General features: G+C 34.8%; 2 protein-coding genes, 2 long non-coding RNA genes and 1 pseudogene across 11 annotated transcripts in view; 3 read left to right on the top strand and 2 right to left on the bottom strand.

Annotated features, from left to right (window-relative positions):
• Positions 1 to 633: 633 nt before the first annotated feature.
• On the top strand, positions 634 to 5,384 carry LOC139783740 (putative nuclease HARBI1; annotated as a pseudogene).
• A 32-nt stretch (positions 5,385 to 5,416) lies between these two features.
• On the bottom strand, positions 5,417 to 10,051 carry LOC139783739 (uncharacterized). Its single transcript, XM_071722889.1, has 7 exons — positions 9,734 to 10,051; positions 6,571 to 6,759; positions 6,248 to 6,341; positions 5,974 to 6,117; positions 5,832 to 5,864; positions 5,657 to 5,745; positions 5,417 to 5,584 (listed from the first exon to the last, which is right to left on the bottom strand). Exons 2-7 carry the CDS (start codon positions 6,712 to 6,714, stop codon positions 5,444 to 5,446), a joined length of 645 nt encoding a protein of 214 aa, XP_071578990.1. The 5' UTR covers positions 6,715 to 6,759; positions 9,734 to 10,051; the 3' UTR covers positions 5,417 to 5,443.
• A 740-nt stretch (positions 10,052 to 10,791) lies between these two features.
• LOC139783741 (uncharacterized) lies at positions 10,792 to 11,842 on the top strand. Its single transcript, XR_011721365.1, has 2 exons — positions 10,792 to 11,507; positions 11,677 to 11,842. It is a non-coding gene; the product is annotated as an uncharacterized lncRNA (long non-coding RNA).
• Positions 11,843 to 15,653: 3,811 nt separating this feature from the next.
• Positions 15,654 to 24,926, top strand: part of LOC139783747 (inositol polyphosphate 5-phosphatase OCRL-like) — a 57,604-nt gene continuing 48,331 nt past the window's right edge. For 7 of the 8 annotated variants that reach the window (XR_011721366.1, XM_071722897.1, XM_071722894.1 and 4 more), the window contains exons 1-8: positions 15,655 to 15,799; positions 15,890 to 16,004; positions 16,294 to 16,474; positions 21,980 to 22,114; positions 22,201 to 22,313; positions 22,402 to 22,544; positions 22,662 to 22,835; positions 22,914 to 23,076. Coding sequence is in view for 7 of the 8 variants with exons in the window: in XM_071722897.1 (XP_071578998.1) it covers positions 15,939 to 16,004; positions 16,294 to 16,474; positions 21,980 to 22,114; positions 22,201 to 22,313; positions 22,402 to 22,544; positions 22,662 to 22,835; positions 22,914 to 23,076 (975 nt within the window). In the remaining variant the exon portion in view is untranslated. Of the gene's footprint in view, positions 15,800 to 15,889; positions 16,005 to 16,293; positions 16,475 to 21,979; positions 22,115 to 22,200; positions 22,314 to 22,401; positions 22,545 to 22,661; positions 22,836 to 22,913; positions 23,077 to 24,926 lie in introns of all 8 variants that reach the window. The other variant, XM_071722895.1, reaches the window with a different exon arrangement.
• Positions 19,789 to 24,635, bottom strand: LOC139783749 (uncharacterized). Its single transcript, XR_011721367.1, has 3 exons — positions 24,108 to 24,635; positions 22,671 to 22,855; positions 19,789 to 22,505 (listed from the first exon to the last, which is right to left on the bottom strand). It is a non-coding gene; the product is annotated as an uncharacterized lncRNA (long non-coding RNA).

Raw genomic sequence — 24,926 nt, 5'->3', positions numbered from 1 at the left:
GACAAAAAGTGAGGTTATAGGACTTTGTTTTCAGTTTTCAATTTCTTAGGTCATCTGATGAAACAAATATGACACGATTATTGATAAATTGGTTCTCTAGCACAATCTTGGTTTTTCCTTTTTGTAGAGAAAAGAGTTAATAGACTACGTGTCACAGGGTACCCTACCTTTCACATTACATGTCACAGGGTACCCTACCTTTCATATTACATGTCACAGATGTAAAAAATGTGTATTATTTACTTAAAACGTGAATAAAATGTGTTGTGACATTTTTGCTTCAAATATTTAATTAATATAATATTTCTTATATTTTTTTCATTTCTTATATAATTATCAAGCGGTTTCTAGTAAGCGGTTCAAATAAAACACGCTCGCACAATCAACATCATGGCGGACGTTTGCCACGAAGAACAAAGGCTTTGACACGGAGTGAACCTACTGTTCTCTTACTTATACTGTGTTACGGATTCGTTTTTCCCAAATTTTAGCCAAATTAATTAACGGATCTCATTAAAATTATGCTCGATTTAATCAGTAAGATCAGCAGCAACCCGGTACAGAGCCGGTTTTCCATTTTGGCTCTTAAAAATTTATAATAAATAAAATACGGACTCGGAGCTAACCCAACCCGACAGAGGTCTCCACCGTGTCTCCTGCCGACCCTTAAGGGCTCAGAAGGCCTCTATTCTGTAACTTCCTAACGACGATTTCACTAGCTAGGGATATCGTTACGCAGATGTAACGACACTATAACGAAAAATAGTATTCTGTGATTCAGCGTAACGATAAATGTCGTTAAAAGTATCGATAAAGTACCGAATTTTGTCGTTATGATATCGAGGGGTATAGGACCCCTCGATAAGCTATAACGACATGATAACGACAAACTAGGCTGTAATTAGCAACGTAGACGGTTAGAAGGTTAGAATATAAATTTCATATTTATTAAAATTTGTAAGGTGATAGATTTAAGGTTATGTTATGTTATGTAGAATATATACATATATATATATATATATATATATATAGGTGTTCCATTTCAACCTCGGACCAGATAAATCGTGAAACACTACGATTTCTCGTGTTTCGTAACACGAATCCCGTGCTCTTCCCGTTTCTTTGCGCGAGACAAGCGCGACGAGGAAAACGCGCGCTTGGAATATTTTTATTTTATCCCGAGGCGTGCACGTCAGTCCACGTATGTATAAATTTTATATTTAATGTAAAGCAGATATACAGAAAAGTATATGTTTGTTCCGCCAATAAGTGATTAACAAGAAAAACTCTATTTTTAACCAAAACCAATGGTCGAATTGTCACGACATTGCCAAATGTTGTTGATTAAAAATAGAGTTTTTCTTGTAAAGCAGATATATCTTTTTAATAAAAATTCCTTTAAAATTTATTATTTTAATTTTTAAGGTAAAATGGCTGAAGAATTTTTAGCAATAAATATACTTTTTCTCCAAGAGAGAGTAAGAGTGATAGAAAGAAGATTAGAGAGAAGATTACTACGCGATGCCCCAAATCCATTTGAGCTCTCTAACAATGAATTCATCTCGCAATTTAGAGTAAATAAAGAAGTGGTCATGGACATTGTCACTGTTCTAAGACCTTATTTGCAGAAACAGCGTATAACCGGCTTGTCTGTAGAAGTACAAGTATTGGTAGCGTTTGGCTTTTTTGCTAATGGTAGTTACCAAAGACCGGCTGGTAATCAATGTGAATTGGTTGTAAGCCACCCTGCTAAAAATGACCGATTGAATCCGATTAAAAATTTTGAATCCGCATGAATCTGGATTCTTGATCCGGAAATCACGGATTTATAACGATTACACCGACTGAAAACGATTGAAACGGATTGGTATTCAACGATGTAATTTTAATCGGTTCCTATCGGTTTGAATCGTTATGATTTCGTAACGATTACACCGATCGAAACCGATTGAAACGGATTCGTAATCAATTAACGATGTAATTTCAATCGGTTCCTATCGGTTTGAATTGTCATGATTTCATAACGATTATACCGATTGGAAACGATTGAAACGGATTCGTACTCAAGGATGTAATTTCACTCGTTTTCTATCGGTTTGAATTGGTCTTAGTCAATCGTTTAAATCGTTATGATTTCGTGAACCCCGAAATCACGAAATTATAATGATTTATACGGATTGACTGACCGATTCAAACTGATAGAATCCGTGAATTCCGGATATATGTATAAACAGGATTATTTACTACTTTATTATAATTCCATTCTTTGTACTACAAATTTATTACAATGTGCAGTATTTATTTAAATGAAAACATTTTACAGTTTTGCAAATATAGAACTCATAACTTTACCAAAAAGAAATCCTGTAGTAAGAACTCTATTACGTAAAAATTACGTGTTATATACAATTTTAATGATTAAAGCGGATTTAATCCGATTCACATAGCTACTTTAATTACCCGATTTAAATGGATTAAGCGCAGATACGATTAAAACCGATTGAGTCGGATTCAGATGAATCCGGAAATATCGCATTAAATCCGATTCCGGTGTTGTATTAAAATTTTACGATTGATGCGGATTCAATACGATTCGTGTGGTCTTATTTATTCACCCGATTAAAATGAATTGGCATTAATACGATTAAAACCGATAACGGCGGATTCAGATCAATCCGGAAATGCCGAATTAAAAACGATTCCGATTGATTTGTTATTAAAACCGATTCACTTCCAATCGGGCATCCGATTAACCGGATTGAAAACGCATTCATTCCGATTCAATTTCACCAAATTTAATGCGGAACCAATCGGATTCAATCGGTCATTTTCAGCAGGGCAACCGTGCGCTAGCCGTTGCATAAGAAAAGTTGCGCTGTTAATGAATATACATTTCTTGCGTCGATGAATAAGCTTCTCTATAACGGCAGAAGAAAAAACATTCACAAGAAATAAATTTGCACAAGCTCCGCAACCATTTCCAGGTGCTATTGGTGCTATAGATTGCACCCATATTAATATTCTTGCACCGCAAATACATGAGGAGGCTTATGTAAACCACCATGGAAATCATTCTTTAAATGTTCAAGCAGTAAGTTTTATAACTGAAATGTTTTATATTTTATGTCTTAATTTTTTATTTTTAAACTATTTAAAATACATTAACAATGTACATATAATATTGTATATGATATTATATGTATATAATAAATTACTAAAAGATTATGACATCCCAGTCGACACAGAGCATCAGTTACATCACATCTTTCTTAATTTAATTATAATTAATTATAGTTAATAATAATTTTGCACTCAACAATGTAAAAATGTAATGTAACACATATTGTTATATTAAAAAAAAAAGGATAAAGATATATACTTTATATACCCCAAGGGGTTTTAAAGGGCGTTTTTTTTTTTAAAGGGACGTACCCAACCCTATCCAATTTTATCCAATTCAAGGGAGGAGAGGCGTTTTTCAAGGGACGTACCCAACCCTATCCTATTCTATCCAATTCAAGAGGGGAGAGGCGTTTTTCAAGGGACGTACCCAACCCTATCCAATTCTTTTCCCTACTATTATCATTTTCCCTACTATTATCATTTCCTTTGGACCAACGGTTTAACGTCTCTTCCGAAAGACGGAGCCCAGTTTTCCACCTAGGGATACCTCTCTCCGCTAGATGGGGGGACGGCGTTTTCACTGAGAAATTCTCAGTGGCCTAGCGGGATTCGAACCCGGTTCTCCGGATTACGAATCTGGCGCTCTACCCACCAGACCAGCCGTCACCCTATGTTATATTATAATACATTTTACATTGTTGAATGCGAAATTATATAATACAGATTTAGTGTAACTGATGCTCCATGTCGACTGGAATGTTTTGCTTTTATGAGTATCACGATAGGTAAAATTTATAAGGTCGATCGTATGTGATTTTTGTTTATTCCATAACTCATTAAAACAAAATGTGTCATTTTTTTACAACTGATTATACAAAATATGTATTAATAATAGCAATATGTAATTACATATAACATTTTTACAGATAGTCGATCCAGATTTAAAAATACTCAATATTAATGCACGATATCCGGGAGCGAGAAACGATGCCTACATATGGGGTGCTTCTGCAATAAGAAATGTCATGGAATATTCTTACAACCATGGTGAAAGAAGAACTTATTTGATTGGTAAGTCTTGAGGTATACAGAATAATTCTTTTTTTTTATAATTTATTGTGCAGTATAATATACAGGATGTTTCTTAAAGACCGCCACTTACTAAATGGCACTGTTTCTTTTCAAAAATTAAGTCAAAAAGTCCTGAGCTATTTTATTCTGTAATGCTTAATAAAGTAGTAATTATTGAACATTATACAAAAAAAAATGGTACAGAACTTTTCGACTTAATTTTTGAAAAGAAACAGTGCCATGTAGTAAGTGGGCGGTTTTTAAGAAACACTCTGTATATTTGTAGACAACATATTTCCTAAAACCTATAACTTTTCAAAGTTATGAATCATTGTTGTTGTTACTTGATAAGATAAAGCAATAGTACAGTACACTAAATATAAATGTCTTTATGCGTCATTTATACATATTATGTCTGTTAGAAATTGTTTTACAGTTTGTGAATTCTATCAACAGTATTATAAATTTTCATGATATATAATCAAAATTTGAAAAAAGGGAAAAACATACACAGCTTATTAAAAGCTAAAACAACTCAAATATATAAACACAAACAAATATTACATAACAACTTTTATATTCAGTGTATCATGCTTTTGTTCTACTACGTTTAATGTAATAATTAATTTTTGAAATTATTGGAATTTTAGGATTTTATGTTATAATTACTGTTTTTTCTTAATTTTACAAGTACTATGTTACATTATGTAACCTTCTTTTTAAAATTCTTTTTCTGCATATATATAGGTGATGCTGGGTACCCCTTAGAACCTTGGCTTATGACACCACTGCCACATTACCCACAACAGAGTCGACAATTTCATTATAATGAACAGTTATGCAAAGCAAGGAGTATTGTCGAGAGATTTTTTGGAGTTTTAAAGGGAACGTGGAGATGTCTGTCGTATCAACGTGTTCTGATGTATGCTCCAGAAGTAGCAGGACAGATTGTAAATACGTGCGCAGTTCTGCATAACATGCGTTTATATTATCGGCTGCCATTTGATGAAATAGAAGAAATTGTACAAAATGAACAGGCAGAACCTGATGAGAGAGACAATGTAGCAGAAATACAAGACGTAGTGCTTCGTAGACCACCTGGAGCTGTAGCGCAACGAATACAGAAACAAATCATGCGAAAGCGGTTTCCTAATTATTATTGTGCGTGGGATAATGAGGAAAATATGTAGGATTAAAGGAATAAAAAGTGAAACTGTGTATATACGATGATTTTCAGATAAAATAAAAGCTATGTATTTTTTTCATTGAACATTTTATAAATCAATTCTAATAATTTTGTTTGGCGTTCCTCATTCTTTGCCATCTTTTCTACAGCATGACTAAGTTGGACAGTAGCCTCCGCTTGTAGTTTCATAGCTTCTGCTAATATCTATAAAGACAAAAAATTATTTACATTAAATAGAATTGAAATGTGTTCTGCATAAATTTCCAAAAAACCAACTGTCATTGCTTCAGCATGTTTGTCTGCTATTGTTTGAAATGATTCTCGTGCATCAGCTAATTGCACGCTTAAACGTTCTGTACTTGCATCTATAATTTAGGAAATAACAGTATTTAATTTAAAATAAAAAACATACAGAATTTCTTTATTCAGAATTGCAATGCAAAATACTTACATCTTGTACGTTTCCTTCTTTGTCTTGTATTTTCTAAAAATATGATAAAAGATTAATAATATTCAGCATATACATATAATTCAGTTGAATTTCATCATAATGACATTTCTACATATTTTAATATTATGCTAACATACAGTACCTGGTATTGATGAAGCATCTTGTGTTACATCTTGTGTTACATCTTGTGCTACATCTTGTGTTTCATTTTGTGTTTCATTTTCATCATAATTTTCAATTTCAAATTGTATATCTGTATTTCTATATTTATTTCCAGTTAAATCAGCTAAAAAATAACAATTTGTACATTTTTTTTATTTTTTTTAAATTATACAAAGAAAAAAATTTGATATAAACAATACATCTATTTTCTATATTGATATCCAACTTCATGCAAAAATATAAAAGAAATGTACCATCTGTCTCATGTTGTAGTACGGGAATAATAATAGGAGCTGGGACATCATTTAATAATGTCGCGTTTCCGGAGGATAATTCCTGAATAGCATTCTACAAGTGTAAGATATAAATATGTTGTTTTATATAAACATGATGGATACATGTGGATGCGTGTATACAAAATAGGCCTGTTCTTTTCAGTTGAATTTGTTGCATGGTTCATCTTTTTTCTTTTTCTCTCCAACATAAAAAGAAAAGGAAGAAAGATAAACCGTGCAACAAGTTCAGCTGAAAAGAACAGGCCTAATTATTCTAAAAAAAAAATTAATTTTTTACTTACATTATGTTCTTCTGGGAAACTATCCGGTACATTTTGCAAGCCTTGGACATAATCATGACCAATTATGCCCAAAATTCTTTTATCTAAATCTGTCAAAATAATATTAACTGGATTATTTCCAGTGGCTGCCCTTCCTTTTCTCATTTTTTGCACCTTTTCTGATACCTTTGACTTATGATCTCGCCATGTCTGTAACAAAATAAAAATATTATTCAATAAAGGGGAATAGGCAATGAAAGTCACGCGTAATACTTGGTGCACAAATATATTAGGTCTGTTTTCTATTGCTAAACTGCTGAAGTAGTGCACACCCAGGGAGAACAGAAAGTCACAATAAAATCAAAATGACGTCAAAATGATGGTAAAATGATGGTAAAATGACCAAAAATCGTCATTTTGCAGTCATTTTGACATCATTTTGACTTTATTGTGACTTGCTGTTCTACCTGGGCACTGGTGCAATAAGTTAGAGTGGGACAAGTATATTTTGTTTCACTCTAACTTACTGCACCAATGTACACTACTTCAGCAGTGCAGTAATAGAAAACAGACCTATTACATTCAAAAAGTATAATAATTAATACATGTGTTATTATATTTTTTTCATTATATCTGCGCATCGAGCACCCGCGTGCCCATTATTGCCCATATAAGTTGTTTAAGTTTTCAGAGTCTTAGGCTGGGGTCCCATGGAGCGGATTACGCGGAAGCGGAACGAGCGTATCACCAATCACGGGACCGTTTCGACGGAATCTTTGAAAGGGTTCTATCAGAATGATGCCGTGATTGGTGATACGCTCGTTCCGCTTCCGCGTAATCCGCTCCATGGGACCCCAGCCTTAGAGCCAAAACACATAACATGGCGTAAATATATACAACAGACATAGTCGTAGACACTAATAATACACAAGCTTTGACGTATTCTAACGTCAGAATGTGCATTACTTACGTCTACGACTACAACTGTCGTATATGGCTACGTCATGTTATATATTTTGGCCCTTATATCTTATTTATTTCAAAATATAATTATTAAATTAAATGTAAAAAATATATTATTATTTGTATATACACTTAAGGCTATTCTACAATTGCGTAAACGTAGGGTCCCAGTAAACAATTTGTCAGCAAATTGTAACCAAATTGACACCAAATACGCGCAAAACTTGTCGACAAATTCGGTGCGATCTGTGTCTGCAATACGCTTGTGTTTTGCTAGCAAAGCTTGTGTACATGACTTGACACCAAATTGACGCCAAATATCGAGCAAAACAGGGCAGCAAAAGTTCAACGGCAAATTTGCGCCATATTGTGAACAAGGCTTGCCAACAAAAGCTCGACAGCAAATTTGTGCCAAATTGCGAGCAAACCTTGACGAAAGAACTTGACGCCAAATTGACACCAAATACCGAGCAAATCTTGATGACACAGCTTGACGCCAAATTGCAGCAAGCCTTGTTACGTAGCCATTAATAAATACTAATATTTTTTTTTTTTTAGGAAAAATTAAAAGCATTAAATTATAAAAAAGCATATAATTTGTTATTGATTTACAATAAATTATTTTATACATATGTTACATATGTTAAAAGAAATCTTTATATTTATAAAACATTATAAGACATTTATAAAATCTAACGGTGGCAATAAAGTAATTAATTATATATTAATTACAGTAAATGTTATACAATGTGAATTTACTGACATATGCAAACATTTAACTTTGTCAACAGCACATACAATATTTGTAAACACTCGAGAATCTTATATAATGCCTGGAACACATACTCCGTGCGCAGATAATGCATTGGCCGGTATAAGAAGGATTCATAGAATCTTACTGAAAACACGAGTATAATTTCTATGAAAATGCATCTAAAACAATATTTTTATAAACCTAATACTACTAACTTTCCTTTCTTTAATCATACAATAATAACTACCGTGCATATTTAAACAACTAGTTCAAACTTGAAACACGATTTATTATTTGCAAGAATGCAAAATTGAAATAAACAAATGTTCACAATGTGCGTAGTTCGTCGATTACGATGGAATAATGCAGTACTGTTGTCAGAAAGAAATAACAAAAGAATAATATACATCATTTAGGTGCAAGCAACCGAAGTGAATTTTGTAGTGTTTGATGTAATAGAAATTAATATACAGCAGAAAAAAACTGTTCAAACAAAACTTTTAAACCGTTTAAACAAAACTTTTAAACTATTCAAACAAAACTTTAAACTTTTACAGATAAAAAAATACACGATATTTCATCAACAGTTCCAAGATTATTTTGAGAAATATTTTAATCAAAGAAAGAATATGTAAAATTTTTAATATTGCAAGAATATAATAGTTATAAAACTAAAGCATTTCCCTTGTATTTTAAATTGTTTTAAATTGTTTCTATTTCAAACTAATATTACAATTTTGCCTTAATCAGATTCAAACGGCAAGTAGAATGAAACATTTTATTACATAATATTACATATTCTTTATACTCTTATAACTCTTCTTTAAGACTATAAGAGTAGGGGAGACCGGGGCTAAACAGTCTGGTTTTTTTCGGTGCCGATTTTTATCAACAAAATAAATAATTTTAGTTAAATGTGGTATACCACTGTAAAGAGTGAACCTTTAGCTACAAAATTTATTAAGGAAATTTTTATCTACGTCGCTTTGTTTAACCGGTATAGAGCAAAAACGACAACGGTGGAAAAATTGAAATCTCAAAAATGCCGGGGCTAATCGGTCCCCCCCCCCCCCCCGGGGCTAATCGGTCACACTGCATTTTCAATACATATACGTACATCTAATCCTGAAAAATAATAGGATACATTTTAATAATTGTTTTTTAAGAGAAAAATATAAAAATTTATTTAAAATTTTTATGCGAAACGTTATTAAAAAATAATTGTTTTACCTATTCCATAAAACAATTTAGGCACGTGAATACAGAGGTTAACCAAATCGTAAACTCCCCAACGGCACGTCACATTGTCAACGCGGGCAACCACGGGGAACACGCGTGACGGCGTTCCGGTGCCATAGGATCAGCGCGGACCCTCGAGCAACCTAACCAAGCCGCGTTTCTCGCGGGGGAGCGATAAATAGCGACAGGGGGGTTAGAAAAGCTCGCGGTGGAGCGCGACCATTTTACCAACTCGACGGCGTCCTCGTGCCGATTCCTCGACGCGCCGACGACGACGACGACAACGGCCACGACCACCACGACGACGACGGCCACGACCACCACGACGACGACGGCCACGACCACCACGACGACGACGGCCACGACCACCACGACGACAACGGCCACGACCACGACGACGACGACGACGACGACGACGACGACGACGACGATGACCACCACCGACACCACCACCACTACAACGGCGGCGACAATGACGCCGAGACGATGCGGCGAACGCTGGACGATGCGGTCGCACGCGCGACTGTCACTGACACAACGACCAACAACGACAATTTACCGCGGTCGGGAGTCGGGACGATCTACCGCGCGCGCGGCATGTCAACTCTCGCACGGAAATCGCGGGATCTCAGAGCCGTGCCGTGCCTCGCCGTACCTCGCCGACGTGCCGTGAGCGCGAGCGATCTCGAAAACAACGGTCCGCCATCTTTTCGGTCGGCCAAAACACCCGTTTTGCGACGATACGTGCGTACCATTTCCCTCTTACACAAACTGACGCACGTGCAAGGGAAGACAGAATCACGCTCGAGGGAAACCTAACCTGAAATCGCCGTGAGCTGAAGTCGTGCGCCCGACGCGCCACAGTGATGAGATTAGCCCGATTAGCCCCGGGTGCTTGTAGACTGATTAGCCCCAAACACAAGTTTCAGGTTTGATCGCCCATGAAATATTAGACATCAACGATAATGAAAAAACTACACTGGATTCGTGTTCAGCATGCATTACTCTTTATAATCACGTACCTCGAGATTTGGAGAGCAAATATTATTGCAGATATTACAAAATTTCCACGCGCAGAAAATTTCACTTTCACCTTCCGAAAACACGTTTGGCCTCGTAAAAACCATAACACGGCAGATAACCTGCCGAAACTCCGTTGGTCACATGGGTACCATAAGCAGCGTTTACAATGTTAATAGCGAGTTCGCACAATATACAGGTTCCGAGATATTTGATTAGACGTATTTACCCCGTAGACTTTTTAGCCCCGGTCTCCCCTATAACTCTTTATACTCTTATAACTCTTCTTTATAACTCTTATTTTCACGAAACATTTCGAATATTTTTTATTCTCATCACTATTCTCGCAGTTTTCAGAATTATCATCGTTGTCATCTGAATGAGCCTCGTTATTGTTGCCGGTGTGTCTGTTAATGTTAAATATATCTCTATAATTATCGTTATTTTCGAAATCAAAGTGTTCAGAGTACTCAAAATGATCAGAATTATTAGAAAATTCAGAATGGTGAGAAAGTTCAGAATGATGAAAAAGTTAAGAATAATGAGAAAGTTCAGATTCTTTTTGATTATGAAGAAAATCTGGTATTACGGAACTTTGGCTTTTAACGGAAGCATGTGCTTGCTGAATATGCGACTGATCGAATTCAATTAAAGAATCTGTTGAATTGAGTTCTTCTACAACTTCAACATTCACTTTCTGCCTTTTAACTTTCTTAGAAAGCTTATGAAACGGTGTTTTTTGGCATGTTCTAAAATAAACTGCAAATAAATTTAAATGTTATGTTTACATAAAATACATAGATTTCAAAATATATACTATTTTTACTCTTTAAAAACATTTATTTTTTCAGATTTTCTACTGCACAATCACTATAACAAATAGAATGTTAATGGAAAAAAATATAACTAAATTAATTAAACTAACAGTACAAAATAAACTTATAGGATGGAAGGCTGGCTGATTTTCTCGAGTTATAAAAAGGTCATCAATTTAAATTTAAAAACAAAATCTCGTTTAATTAAACAAATTTTAAATACAATTAACGTTTTACGTTTCGACTTTATATACTTAGTCTTCTTCAGAAACCTGATACATAAGAGATAATACATAAAAAATAATTAAAAAATAAAAAGAAATAAAATTGCTACAGATAAAAAGGATAGAGAACAAAGCCGCATACTTTGGACTGACTTGCCAGAAATGTAGCTAAGATCTACACTATGACATAGTATAGACCTTAGCCACAATTAATGTATATACGAGTTGTCAAAAATAGAATGAAATAAGTCAAGTAATAAAATTGTTACTATTATCTATACTGTTGTTATTATTATCAAACGATATTATTTATTATTTGACAGTGTAAAATTGTAATGCATATATTAAAATTACATTAGGGCTAGAATATAAACCAGACCCACAAGAATGAGAGCAATTCCAAGATCTCAAGACGAGAATTAACCAGATCTTACAGGGCGGAATTAAGGAGTCTGGATTACTGATTGAAATCAAAGTAAGAAAAGAAAAGAAAAAAAAGAAAAGAAAAGAGAGGGGGGCCTCTGCTTTTGTCTACGAGATCAATTCTAGGGCTAGAATATAAACCAGAGCCACAAGAATGAGAGCAATTCCAGATCTTAAGACGAGAATTAACCTTGCAGAGCCCCTTGTACTACCACGATCAATGTCGATCTTCCAATATGGCGTCCCAAATGAGAATATCGGAAGGGCCCTGCTCGCTGGACCGGACTCCTCGCCTCAATCCTCCCTCACAAGCTCTCCTTTTCCTGGCGGTGAGCTCTCCTTGGGAAGTCGAATCTCGCTCGGTTGGTCTCCAGAATACGTGCCGCTTAGCTCAATCAGTTACGAAAGAAGGAAAACGTACTCGTCTCGTCCGAAGAAACGCAGCAAGAGCGGCCATGACACTGAACAAGAGCGAGGAAGGAGGTGGGGGCGCGTTGAAAGTGGCGACTTACGTGTCGCGCCATCTGAATGAAACGCCCTAAACATCGCTTGGTATTTGGCGTCAATTTGTTCTTAAGGGTCGGCAGGAGACACGGTGGAGACCTCTGTCGGGTTGGCTTAGCTGCGACTCGCTGCGAGTCCGTATTTTATTTATTATAAATTTTTAAGAGCAAAAATGCAAAATCGGGCTCTTTACCTCCCTGCATTATTATATAAAGAGTATATAAAAAAAAATTCACGAATCTATGTAACTTATTTTATGAGAAATCTGGATATTACGAATCCGTAATTCGTAATATCCATATTTCTCATAAAATAAGTTACATAGATTCGTGAATTTTTTTTTATATACTCTTTATATAATAATGCAGGGAGGTAAAGAGCCCGATTTTGCATTTTTGCTCTTAAAAATTTATAATAAATAAAATAGGAGTTAAAGTGCAGTTTAACGTGCACTTAGTGCATAAAGTGCACCTGAGTGTACCTGAGTTTGCCTGGGTCTCCTGCCGACCCTTAAGTTTTGTTACCAAAATTTGCTCAATATTTGGCATCAATTTGGCGTTAGGTTTAGTCAACAAACTTTTACAGCAATTTGGTGCCAATTTGTTATCAGGTACTACTAAGCTTTGCTCGATATTTGGTATCAATTTGGCGTCAATTGTGTACGCATGTTTTGATACGTATTTGCTAGCAGTTTGTCGACAACATTTGATAAAACAAATTTTGATGCAAATTTGTACCATTTCTGAAACCAAAATTTGTAGCAAGTATTTGGCATTATTTGTTCGAACAGATTTGGCTATCTGGGGTTGTAGGAGTAGCAGTAGTAGTAGTCGTGAATCTTGTACAACGGATCAATCTACAATAGAGTAACGATACGTTGTAAACTTGATTAAAGCAACCAATCAGAGTGCAGTGTGTATTTCGAATGCACTCTGATTGGTTGGCTCTTACGTTCACATCTGGCGTAGTCGTGAAAGATGAAGTTCAACCATCTTCCACAACACGCTTTACAACCGCAGTACCGCTTTACAACCACGCCGTACAACACTCTTACAACTACTTACGACCACGTTTACGCAATTGTAGAATAGCCTTTACAGTTTTCCAGGATTTTACGTCTTTTCCCTTTCCATGTGGTACTAATGAGTTTAAGTGTATTGTTAGATCTTGTCATTGTTTTTCTAAATCTTCATGGGCATTCATTGTTGTGAATTTTCCTGTGGCCACTTCTGGGTGTTTTTCTATATAGCTTATTAACCCTTAAATGCCACCCGGGGTCCAGCGGACCCCAGACCCTTTAGAATGATATATTTTCAAATGTTCCCGCCAAATATGAAGCTCATATTTATTTATTTATTATTTTTTATTTTTTTGATTTTGGAGCCAACATTTTAACTGTTGGCGATCTTAATTTTTTATACTATGTTGAAATTGAAATTTTAACAATATAAGCATTTTATTCTCTTTTCTAAGCCTTGAACAACATTGAAAATAATTTTCATAACTAAATATCAAAAAATCAATAAGTAAGGAGACATTTTTCATGCTGGGGTCTTTTAGACCCCATGTGTCATTTACGAGATTCTTGAGAGGTGTGGCATTTAAGGGTTAAAGCTTCTATTTGTTGCATGGTGGCCCTACCTTGGCGGATTCTTTCCTTTCTTCTGAAAAAAATATGTGTGAATTATTTATATACAGTATACATGTACTGTAGCTACAAATATAGCTACTTCAAAGCATTCTTTCCCAGGTAGCAGAATGACGACTAAAGACGTCTTAATGACGTTTTATTGACATTAGAGACGTCATTAAGAGGTTATTAATACGTCATTTGACGTCACTCCTGCTACCTGGGTCTTCTCTCTTTTAATGAAGAAAGACGAAGAACAAGAACGCTTCAAAGCATCTGTAGTATCAAATGGACCGCAGCCTAAAAGATGTTTTTATGACGGCTTTTAGACATGCGTGCTGTCTGAGAACATCTGGTCTTATTAAACACTGATTTTGCACATAGCTATTATCTTTTCGTGTATTATTTATTAATTTTTCTATGTACTTACTGTGACATAATGTATAGGTTAAGCTGAGTGCTCGGATCACTAAAATATCACAATTATTATTATATCACAGCCAAAATACTTTTTGGTCGCAGCTACTAATGGCTATACTTATATTATAATTGTTTTAAACATTTGAAAGATATAACGTTTTCAGCATTCCTAAACTCATTGAGAAATGTATATAAAGGGAGAGATTTGATTGGTTGAATACTATAGCGATGGAGTTATATCAATCCGGCTATAGTCGTTTTCGTAACGACGTCGATATTGGCTGCGTTCGGGGAGCGCGCTATTAGCGCTATTTGCGTATTCTATCCTTGTTCTACACTTGATGAGCGATAAAGATAGAATGATGCAATAGCGCTAATAGCGCGCTCCCCGAACGCAGCCATTGCATCTTGTATCGATATCGCATTGCTAGCCTACGCTATCTTCAGTTACAGAATAGCTTTTTCGTTACACCGTCGTTAGTGCAACCGACAATCGTCGCTACATAACATATTCCTTTATCTTATTCCTTATTTTTCTCATTGTGACTGAGCCTTAAGGCTGATTTATAGAGGCCGTAACCGTTGATTTAAGCCGTAATCTTTAAGAAATTGACCAATCACAGTTGAATGTGAGAAGAACAATCGACTGTGATTGGTCAATTTCTTAAAGATTACGGCTTGTTAGCGACAGACGACGCGACTAGAGTTCCTCTAGTAAGAGTTAGGACACCCCGTCTGACTCCTGATTGGTTCCGCCATTAATGGGGAAGACGTTAGTGGGAGTGAGACAAAGCTATAAGTGGGAGTGAGACAAAGACCCATGAAAAGTACGAGTGGGGAGGCTGTCTCTCTCGATCGTTCGCATAATTCCCCATTAATGGCGGACGGTGTCCTAACTCTTACTAGAGGAACTCTAGACGCGACGAGTGACGCGCTCAGTGGAAACTCAGCCTAACAAGTAATGTAATAAAATGGGATGTTTTGATTGGTTAACTTGTGATAACGCGACGCATGACGCGCTCAGTGGAAACTCAGCAGGGTCTAGAACGGGCATATGCAATTTTGTGTGCGATGGCCTTAACTTCATGCGCTCGACGCTCCCATGTAAAAGCACCTTTAGAGTTACCCAGGTTGAATTTCTGAACGCATCCCTGTGATATCCCATGTGTGTGCATATCGACCGTGAAATATTATATATATATATATATATATATATATATATACAGTTCTTATTTGCTCGCTTTACAAAGTTCCAGAAGTGAGTTGTCAAAAGTGACTGTTTATTTTCATTATATTATACATTATAACATACAAAGTAAAGCAGATATACATAAATTGTATATTTCAGATAATTATATAAGTTTTAATTGATTACTTATATACGGTGAACAAGTGAGATGTCGACATCCGAGCCATTAGCGATAGTGCAATCAAAATTTGTGTCGGGCGAGACCGTTGTAACTGTATCCTTTTCTGAACTTAATGAATAGCAGATATATACTGAGAGCTTTTCAGCAAGCGACACAAGTCGATACAAGTGTCGTTCTGTCTTTGTTACTCATTGCCAAAAAAATAAAGATAGAACGACGTTTCTGTTGACTTGTGTCGCTTGCTGGAAAGCTCTCACTGTCATTGATCGCAATTTACTATTGTTTAAAGATACTATGTTGAATTATAAATCATTTTATCATCACACTTTGATATTACTGAATAATATACATTTTTGCAATGCCTTAACTATATTAATCTAAGGCTACAGAAGCGTCATTAATACAAGGCTGGATACAATCTTCAAGATATATAGCTCTTATTTACAAAGGTACAACCCATGCTTTAGCAATCTTTCTAACTTCAAGAACACCACCACAGGTGTATAGCGATCTTACTCTGGAAGGAATATTGCCTATTGATCAGGATTTCAAATGTGGTATAGGTATCTTTCAAGCTTTTCTATATGTTGTATATTAATTCTATATAGGATATTAGGTAATAAGTGGCCCACTCCTTGTAGGCAGGTCAAAAAGTTCTTTACCATTTTGTACATTTCTCATTAATTATTTTGAAACTTACAAAACAATGACTTTTTGCTTCAGTTTAATTCACTCTACCTGTCCACGAGAAGTGGTTAGCTTATTACCTGATACTTTGTATATTGATATAATTATGAACATTAATTGAAAAACTACGTGGTCTGTTAAAAAATTTTTCTGAGCGTTTATAACAGTGCCTTAATACAATAGGCGATTTTTGGCGTGACTCTGGTATAAGTAACCAAAGGGTACCAAATTGCACCAGAACCAATAGCAACCACCGATAGCAACTTTGGTATGTGTACCAAACCATACCAAACAATCGCCAAAAAACCCCTAATGTTATACCAATGTGCAGTAAGCAGTGCTACCAGCAGCGATCTTAGCAAGTAACTTCCTGTTTATCATGTCTTTCTATTGTGATTAGTTATCGTGCTGTATCGCTTTGTTTACGAGAGCATTGTAAGTGTTCTGCGATTTTCAAGATGAATGACAATACGTTTCACAACCAAAATATTAACATCAAACAAGCAGTGAATTATTAGTAGTGTTATTTTGAAGTGCTGAAACATCTGCGAGAAAATTGTCTGGGAAGCACAGTTGTCTCCGTTTTGGCACAAAATTCACAAATAGGCATTGATGCGTGTGTGGACACGTCGTGATGGAGGAACCAGGATTTGTTTCTCCACAGTTCCAGCCTTTTTCTCCTGACATTTTCTGGCAGATATTTCAGCACTTCAAGATAATATTACCGATTCATTGTTTGATGTTAAGGTGATGCTGGAGTCGTCTGTTTTATCGATAAAATTACCATTTTCTTTCTACTCATGTAGTGTCGTATTAATTTGACAGAATTAAAAATGCTTCTCCATAATAGCAGTACATACGTCACTGATTCAGGGAAACTCTGATTTTATATAGAAAACGAGAAAAATTACGGAATTACAGATTTCCTTACCTACTTTTATCCTAATATGGCGTCTCGAGTAACAGCGATCGCTGTCAACTCATCACAAGATGTGCTTCATGTAAAAGATATACCATTGATACGAACGTGAAACGAGTTTCCCTGAATTGCACAACAAGAAAAACATCGATGAATTCTCCAAATCGAGATTAGAAATCTAATATAAGAGTACAGTGTGTATGACTATTCATGCGTATGTGTCACATGCTATCCCCAATTAAGTTAAGTTCCCCAATTTATAATATTTCATTTTAAAAAAATTAATTCAATAATAAAAATAAGTAAAAATGCAATTAAAAAATAAAAAATATTCGAAATTCCTCTTTATCTATAGATCGAAATTTCAGGATTGCTGTCTATAAATTTATCAAATTTTTTGATAGCCATCGGTAGAGTCCATCTTATTTAAAAAAAATTATTTTCGAAAAAAAATAAAGAAAAAGTCCCTTAAAAAATCGAAGTTATTAAAATCTCATCTTCACCAATGGCTTAAAAATTTCGAAACTAAGTCTAGGATTTGTGAGATTTTTTTGAAAAAAAATCAAAACAGTCGCATTGAGAAAAAAATATTTTTTATTTGAATTCTAAAAAAACAGTCATATTAAAAATTTTATCGATATTTTCTTCGAAAAGTACAGTGAAAAACGAAAAAAAGGATCACCTCATTTTTTACAATATCTTTTTTCTTAAAGTTACGGGCATTTGAAATTTTAAACCGCATATTTTTGAAAAAATCCATAACTTAAGTATGGGTAAAGATAAAAATCTAAAAAAAATCATGGAAGCTACTTTCATTTAGTATAAAAACAAAAAATTTTCTGCCAAATTAAAAATGGTCGAGGAAAATCCTCGGTGATTTGGCATGGAATGCCCCACATATGTATTTATACACTTCTAAATAGATAACTATTTTGAATTGGATTTAGGTTTATTTTCTACTTCAAAGATTTCAATTTACATCAGAAATGTGCTCTTTTAATACACATACTTTTTTTAATATACAGGGTGTCACCAAAATCGCGCCCACTATTTACACAATGATATTCCTTACAAAAAATTGAGTCAAAAAGTCCTGAGCTATTTTTTTCTATAATGCTTAGTAAAATAGTAATTATTGAGTAAAGTCAATCCACTCAGTGCCGTACAGTAGGCCGAGTCGCGGAAAACGCGGCCAAAATTCTATAACTTCAGTAAAAATAAATTAAAAAATTACAAAAATATCTACATATATTTCAAGCATTGTTCTAATCAATTTCGGTATATAAATTACTCAACTTATTTTCCTTACACATAAAAAAAATTATGAAACGTAAGATTTTTCGCATTTTATATATTATGCGTATTATGTACATTATATTTCAATTTTTTTCATTGAAATTGTTACATCAACATTTAAATAAAAGATCTTAATGTTATTTTGTCTTATTTTATAACTTTCCTTTAATAGTTTTGCTGTAATGCTTTTTCGGATGTTAAACAAGTAATTACTGTTTGTGTATTTTTAATTGCATTAGTACTTTTTGTTATAATGCTAACGGCTTTATTATTTCCGCTCTTCTAAGATTTGAAATAGTAGCACTGTATAATTAATTAATATTATATTGCTTTATTATTTTAGCCGCTTTTCTCCTCTTTAATCTTGCACTAGCATTGTCGAAAGCAACTAATGGACGGCCAGGAGGGTCTTTCGTAATAAATTTCTCTGTAACAACTACAAAATAGGAATTATTATATAATAATGTTATACTCCCATCAGCTTTGATTGTCATATGACTTAGACGAGCATCTTGTGTTTCAAGAGATAACGTCTCGCGTCAAGAACAAGCGATTTTAAAAACATATATAGTGTCATCGCATTTTGAGGAAAAAATGGTAAAATAAACAATTTTAACTTTTGCTTTATCGGTCATTACACTGTCATGTTAATTATAAATAAATTATACACAATTACAGTTTGGAAAAGATACAAAAGGTAAAGTTATATATATATATATATATTGTATATATATATATATACAATATATATATATATATATACCCTTCGAACAAATAGTAATAGATAGCAAAGTAATTAAAAAGATTACATACATTTGATTAAAAGATAAATATAATATGCTATTCGTTTTCTTATAGTACATTTTTTTTACTTGTTTGAATATTTTTATTAATGCATTATAATAGTACTATAACGATTTTTCTATCTTTAGTGATTTAGGCATGGAACTTGGTATATAATGAAAGAGACCGCAATCACACTAAATGATCAAATAACTTCTTTATCCGCACTTAAATGAAAAAGATACTTAAACTGGATACTATACAGAACATTTTTTTCCCAAGAGACTTAGCTTACACTTGCTTACATTTTTAATAATAATAACGTTTATGTATAATTCGGGCAAAGAAAGGCCTCTTTATAATTATAATACTTTACAAAAGTTATTACTATATGTTGGATTTGCTTTATCATGCTTGAAAAATAAAGGGTTAAATGTACTATAATTATTTTATGGATTATATTAGCAAATTTGCTGCAAACTGTTATAGAAATAGAATTTTAAAGTACAAATTCCTTACTTTATTAACCCTTAAATGCCACACCTCTCAAGAATCTCGTAAATGACACATGGGGTCTAAAAGACCCCAGCATGAAAAATGTCTCCTTACTTATTGATTTTTTGATATTTAGTTATGAAAATTATTTTCAATGTTGTTCAAGGCTTAGAAAAGAGAATAAAATGCTTATATTGTTAAAATTTCAATTTCAACATAGTATAAAAAATTAAGATCGCCAACAGTTAAAATGTTGGCTCCAAAATCAAAAAAATAAAAAATAATAAATAGATAAATATGAGCTCCATATTTGGCAGGAACATTTGAAAATATATCATTCTAAAGGGTCTGGGGTCCGCTAGACCCCGGGTGGCATTTAAGGGTTAACAACCGTATATTTTCTATGAACAAATAACTTAGATTAAATGTTATAGTAAAATCTTATTTTTGAAGTGTCATATAATAAGACTTAGTAATTAAAAATACGTATTTAAAAAGTCGTGAAAAATGAATTTTGGCCCCGTTTTTAACGATGTGCGCCGTCCTTTAGCCGGCCGTACGTCAGTGAGCCGCGCGCCTGGTAGTATGAGTGAGCGCACACTACTAGGCGCGCGGCTCACTGATGTACGCTCGGCTAAAGGCCTGTGTCCACAATGCTACAACTTGGATCAAGTTCTAGCATCGTGGACACAGGCCTTAAAAGACAGTGCTGGTTGGATTGACTTTATTCAATAATTACTATAATTACAACTGTATACAATTAACTTTATATAGGGTGTTACATGACATACAAATTAAAAGAGTACGTTTCTGATGTAAATTGAAATAGAAAAAATTCTTCTTTTATATGTACATATATATATATATATATATGTATATGTACATATGTATGTATATATCTTTTTTTATACATTGTATGTGAGGGAAAAAATTAATCAAATTATTTACTTAAAACAATTTTGCAATAATTGTAGATTTAGGGCTTTGTGTTAAAGCTTTTAAAAATACTTACATTATTTAGTTTTTAAATTTGAAACAAGTTATCGTAGTTCGTGTTTCTTTTGATCTTTTGTCATAAAAATATAATTAAAGTAACTGAATCGTGTAACTAAAAATTTTGCCTGTGTTTTAATTTGATTTTTTGGTAATTGTATAGATGGGGGGGATCACCTTGGATGACCTTGATATTTTAGTATGTTGTCAAGGTCACCCTCCTGAGTGACCTTCAGAAGGTTTCAGCCCGCGCTTGTTATTCGTTAAAAAGTTATTAACAAAAAAAGTTTGGAAAATATAGCAGCTATTTTAAGTATTGAAAGGCATAAATGACTAATATATATGTCGAAATAGTTCACGCATACACTTTTTTGTTGTTTAGTTTTTGTTTAGTTTAGTTTAGTTTAGTGACGCGCTTTAAACAGTTAAATACTGTTAAAGCGCGTCATCTAACCTATGGAGGTAGTATTTAACTGTTTAAAGCGCGTCACTAACCTACATAGGTTAGTTGACGCGCTTTAAAAGTATTTAACTGTTTAAAGCGCGTCACTAAACTAAACAAAACTAAACAAAAACTAAACAAAAAAAAAGTGTATGCGTGAACTATTTCGACATATATATTAGTCATTTATGTCTTTCAATACTCAAAATAGCTGCTATATTTTCCAAACTTTTTTTGTTAATAACTTTTTAACGAATAACGAGCGCGGGCTGAACCTTCTGAAGGTCACTCAGGAGGATGACCTTGACAACATACTAAAATATCAAGGTCATCCAAGGTGATCCCCCCCATCTATACAATTACCGATTTTTTTTATTATTTAAATAAATATCTGTAATTAATTAAAAATTCCCTAATCAAAACTTCTTCCTTTCTTTGTTTTTTTAACTAAAGATACTAATGGTGAAGCACAGGATGGTCTTGATATATACATGAATATCACATCGAGAAAACTTCGTCTGATATTTGAAATGAAACTTGGAGAAGCAACCAGTTCCTTAGTATCAGAGATATTTCGAGCGATAGAAGGTATGTACATGCGCGTATGCATCTGATGTAATTTTTAGTAAAAGGCATTTATAGAAGATATTCAAATAAAATAATTGTGATTTTAGTGTATCAGACAGCTAAGAGCCCAGCGGCAGAATTTTCGTGGATCGAAAAGCTAACGAGAAGTACAAGAAATTTAACTACCGGTGGTAAAGATATCCAAGATGCTGTCGATTCTGTGAGTTAATGTATAATAATAATAACAAATGTTATGGAAATAAATAAGAGTGATGGAATCTGTTGTAAGAGTAAAAAATCTTTTACAGTTGCTCAATCTTGAGAATCATGATTTAGCAATACCAAGACAAAGCATCGCCTCTGGTAGATCTCCAGTAGCTGCAAGAGAATCGGTGGTACGATATCAGATGGCCTGTAAAGAAGATGATTATACGTATAGTAAAACATTTCGGTTCGTTATCCCATGTTATTACGACTCTGCATTCCAAATCTTTTTTTAATTAAATTAAAAAATGTGTTCGTGCATATCACGATTGTTCATGTGTAACATGATTACTTATAATTATAGTATACTTACTTGCACGTGGAACGTAAATGGGCAACCCCCAAATGGCATTAAGTTAGATCAATGGTTGAGCATAGACAAAATGCCACCAGATATATACGCTATTGGATTCCAAGAATTAGATTTAAGCAAAGAGGCATTTCTATTTCATGAAACTCCTAGAGAAGAAGAATGGAGGTATGTCATTTGTGTTGAACCTGAAAAAGTAATGTGTTAGCACACAGCAATTGTTTAACTTAAAAAATTTATCCATAGGCAAATTATAGTCAATTCACTTCATCCTGAAGGAATTTATACGCAAGTTGCTCTTGTCAGATTAGTGGGCATAATGCTGTTGGTATATGCACTTGAGGCTCATGTGCCATTCATTGAGAATGTGTGTACTGACACAGTAGGAACGGGAATTATGGGGAAGTTGGTGAGTTTCTAATATTCACAATTTTATAAATTTACTTTAAAATCATACATGTCAAAGTACTTGTCAATTCACATCTTCAGTATATAGGGTGTTTCAAAAGGTTACTGCCAAACTTAAGGAGGTTCAGTTGCTTCATCGGGGGGAGTAGTGGGACGCGGGGGTTCTGGCAACAGCGTACTAGCGTTTGAAGTAGTGGGAGTGAAGGGGATTGCTCTGATTGGTCGCCGCGTGTATAGTGCGTGCTGCTGCTCACGACCGTGGCCGTCCGTGGCAGTCTAGCAGACGAAAAATCAAGCAATTTATGCTTTAATAATTAATTTTTCTACGAAATGTACGGTAACCTTCCCCTTTCTTTCACTCATTTATTTGTAAATTATTAAGTTACATGTGCATATTTTTTTCCTTATTATTTGCATTTTTTCTTGCACTTATTTCATTCTAAAGGTGTGCAATATGTCATTTCCCATAAGAACCTATGCTAAAAAGTACAATTTTTGGAGTAGATTTTTTTCAAAACGGGACGGTGAAAAATTCCCAAAAAATTCACATAATTCTATTTTGCATTCCAGAACATTATATTAAAATTTCATGAAATTGGCTGCATTTTTTTGTAACCACTGAACCTCCTTAAAGAGCGTATAGAGGAGTTAAAATAGAATAACTTTCCATTAGGAACCTATATTCTCTGAAGTAATCCTGAGTCAGTACAGGCCTTTGAATGTATGGAACTCGGATGATATACCAATGAAATAATCGTTATTTGCTCTTTTACTAGCTTTAGTTTGTTTTTATTAAGGTTTTGTTAAGGATTACATTAGTTTATAAACAGAATTTACAAAAGATGTTCAAATTAGCGACCTCTACATTCAATGTAAGCATTGCATCTTCTAACAGAACTCTGGCGCACTCTCAATATCCCAGGTATCTTACGGTACCCTTAATAAAACAAAACCTTAATAAAAACAAAATAAATCTAGTGGAAGGATAGCAAATTACAATTATTTCATTGGTATATTATCCGAGTTCCATACATTCAAAGGTGTTTCGGGTTCGGCCGAGGAAGCCTCGGGACACGAAGGTTTGCCGGAGTTCGCCCTGACAAGGGCGCGAAGCGTGCTTCAGAGATCGGCGAGGAGTGTTGGCGAATTTATTGCAGTAGTTTCGTTGTTGGTATAATATTTAATTACAGCAGAGATACAGAGTTGTCCTTTATAGACACTGTGAGAGGCGTGATCTCACCGCGCGGAAGGCTTAAAGAGTCCCGTGCACGAACTCGCGGCGTCTCGCGGCGCGTGGCCCCGTTCGGAGACGAGCGCTTGATTCGACAGGTCGGTGAGGAGAATCACGTTCTCGCTCACTGAGGTCGTCCACTTCCCCGTTGAAGACGGCTGGTGGAGCATATGACCTCCGTTTCGCGCGGCGATCGATCGAGGATGCTGGTCGCGGCGAACGGTTTGTCGACCTTTCGGCTCGAGTTCTGTGACAATTCTGTCTTTTCGCGGAGACAATCATTGTCAGTACAGGATTGCTTGGCGGGGACGCCGTGTGCGTTCCAGAGGGGGACGAATCGTATCGATCCGTGATCGAACCGCGGTGCGGATTACATGAACGCGTGCGCATGACTCGCATGAGTTCGCATAAATTGAACGGGAGCGAAGAGTTATTGGGCTGCGCTTCGTGGCAGGGCCGTTGTCTCAGATCGAGAGCTCAGCCTCTGCGATCAGGGCCGTTGAGAGAGATACGGCACCCAACAACTCCTCTCTCGCGAACGGAATTTCGATTTCTATCCTCAACAAAAGGCCTGTACTGACTCAGGATTACTTCAGAGAACATGGGATCTCCTAATTGAA

This window comes from Temnothorax nylanderi, unplaced genomic scaffold (assembly GCF_030848795.1).
Source record: "Temnothorax nylanderi isolate EJ_2023f unplaced genomic scaffold, tnyl_v1.0 TNYL_tig0537_pilon, whole genome shotgun sequence".
Classification (NCBI taxonomy): domain Eukaryota; kingdom Metazoa; phylum Arthropoda; class Insecta; order Hymenoptera; family Formicidae; genus Temnothorax; species Temnothorax nylanderi.
Note: the sequence above shows the minus strand (reverse complement) of the source record. Positions and strands in the feature narration are given on the sequence as shown.

Excerpts from the sequence above, each read along its gene's own strand:
- LOC139783739 (XM_071722889.1), bottom strand. The coding sequence starts at position 6,714 with ATGAGAAAAGGAAGGGCAGCCACTGGAAATAATCCAGTTAATATTATT. Across the intron at positions 6,342-6,570 it reads GTTTCCCAGAAGAACATAAT|AATGCTATTCAGGAATTATC; the intron begins GTAAGTAAAAAA and ends TTACACTTGTAG. Across the intron at positions 5,585-5,656 it reads AACATGCTGAAGCAATGACA|ATATTAGCAGAAGCTATGAA; the intron begins GTTGGTTTTTTG and ends TTGTCTTTATAG.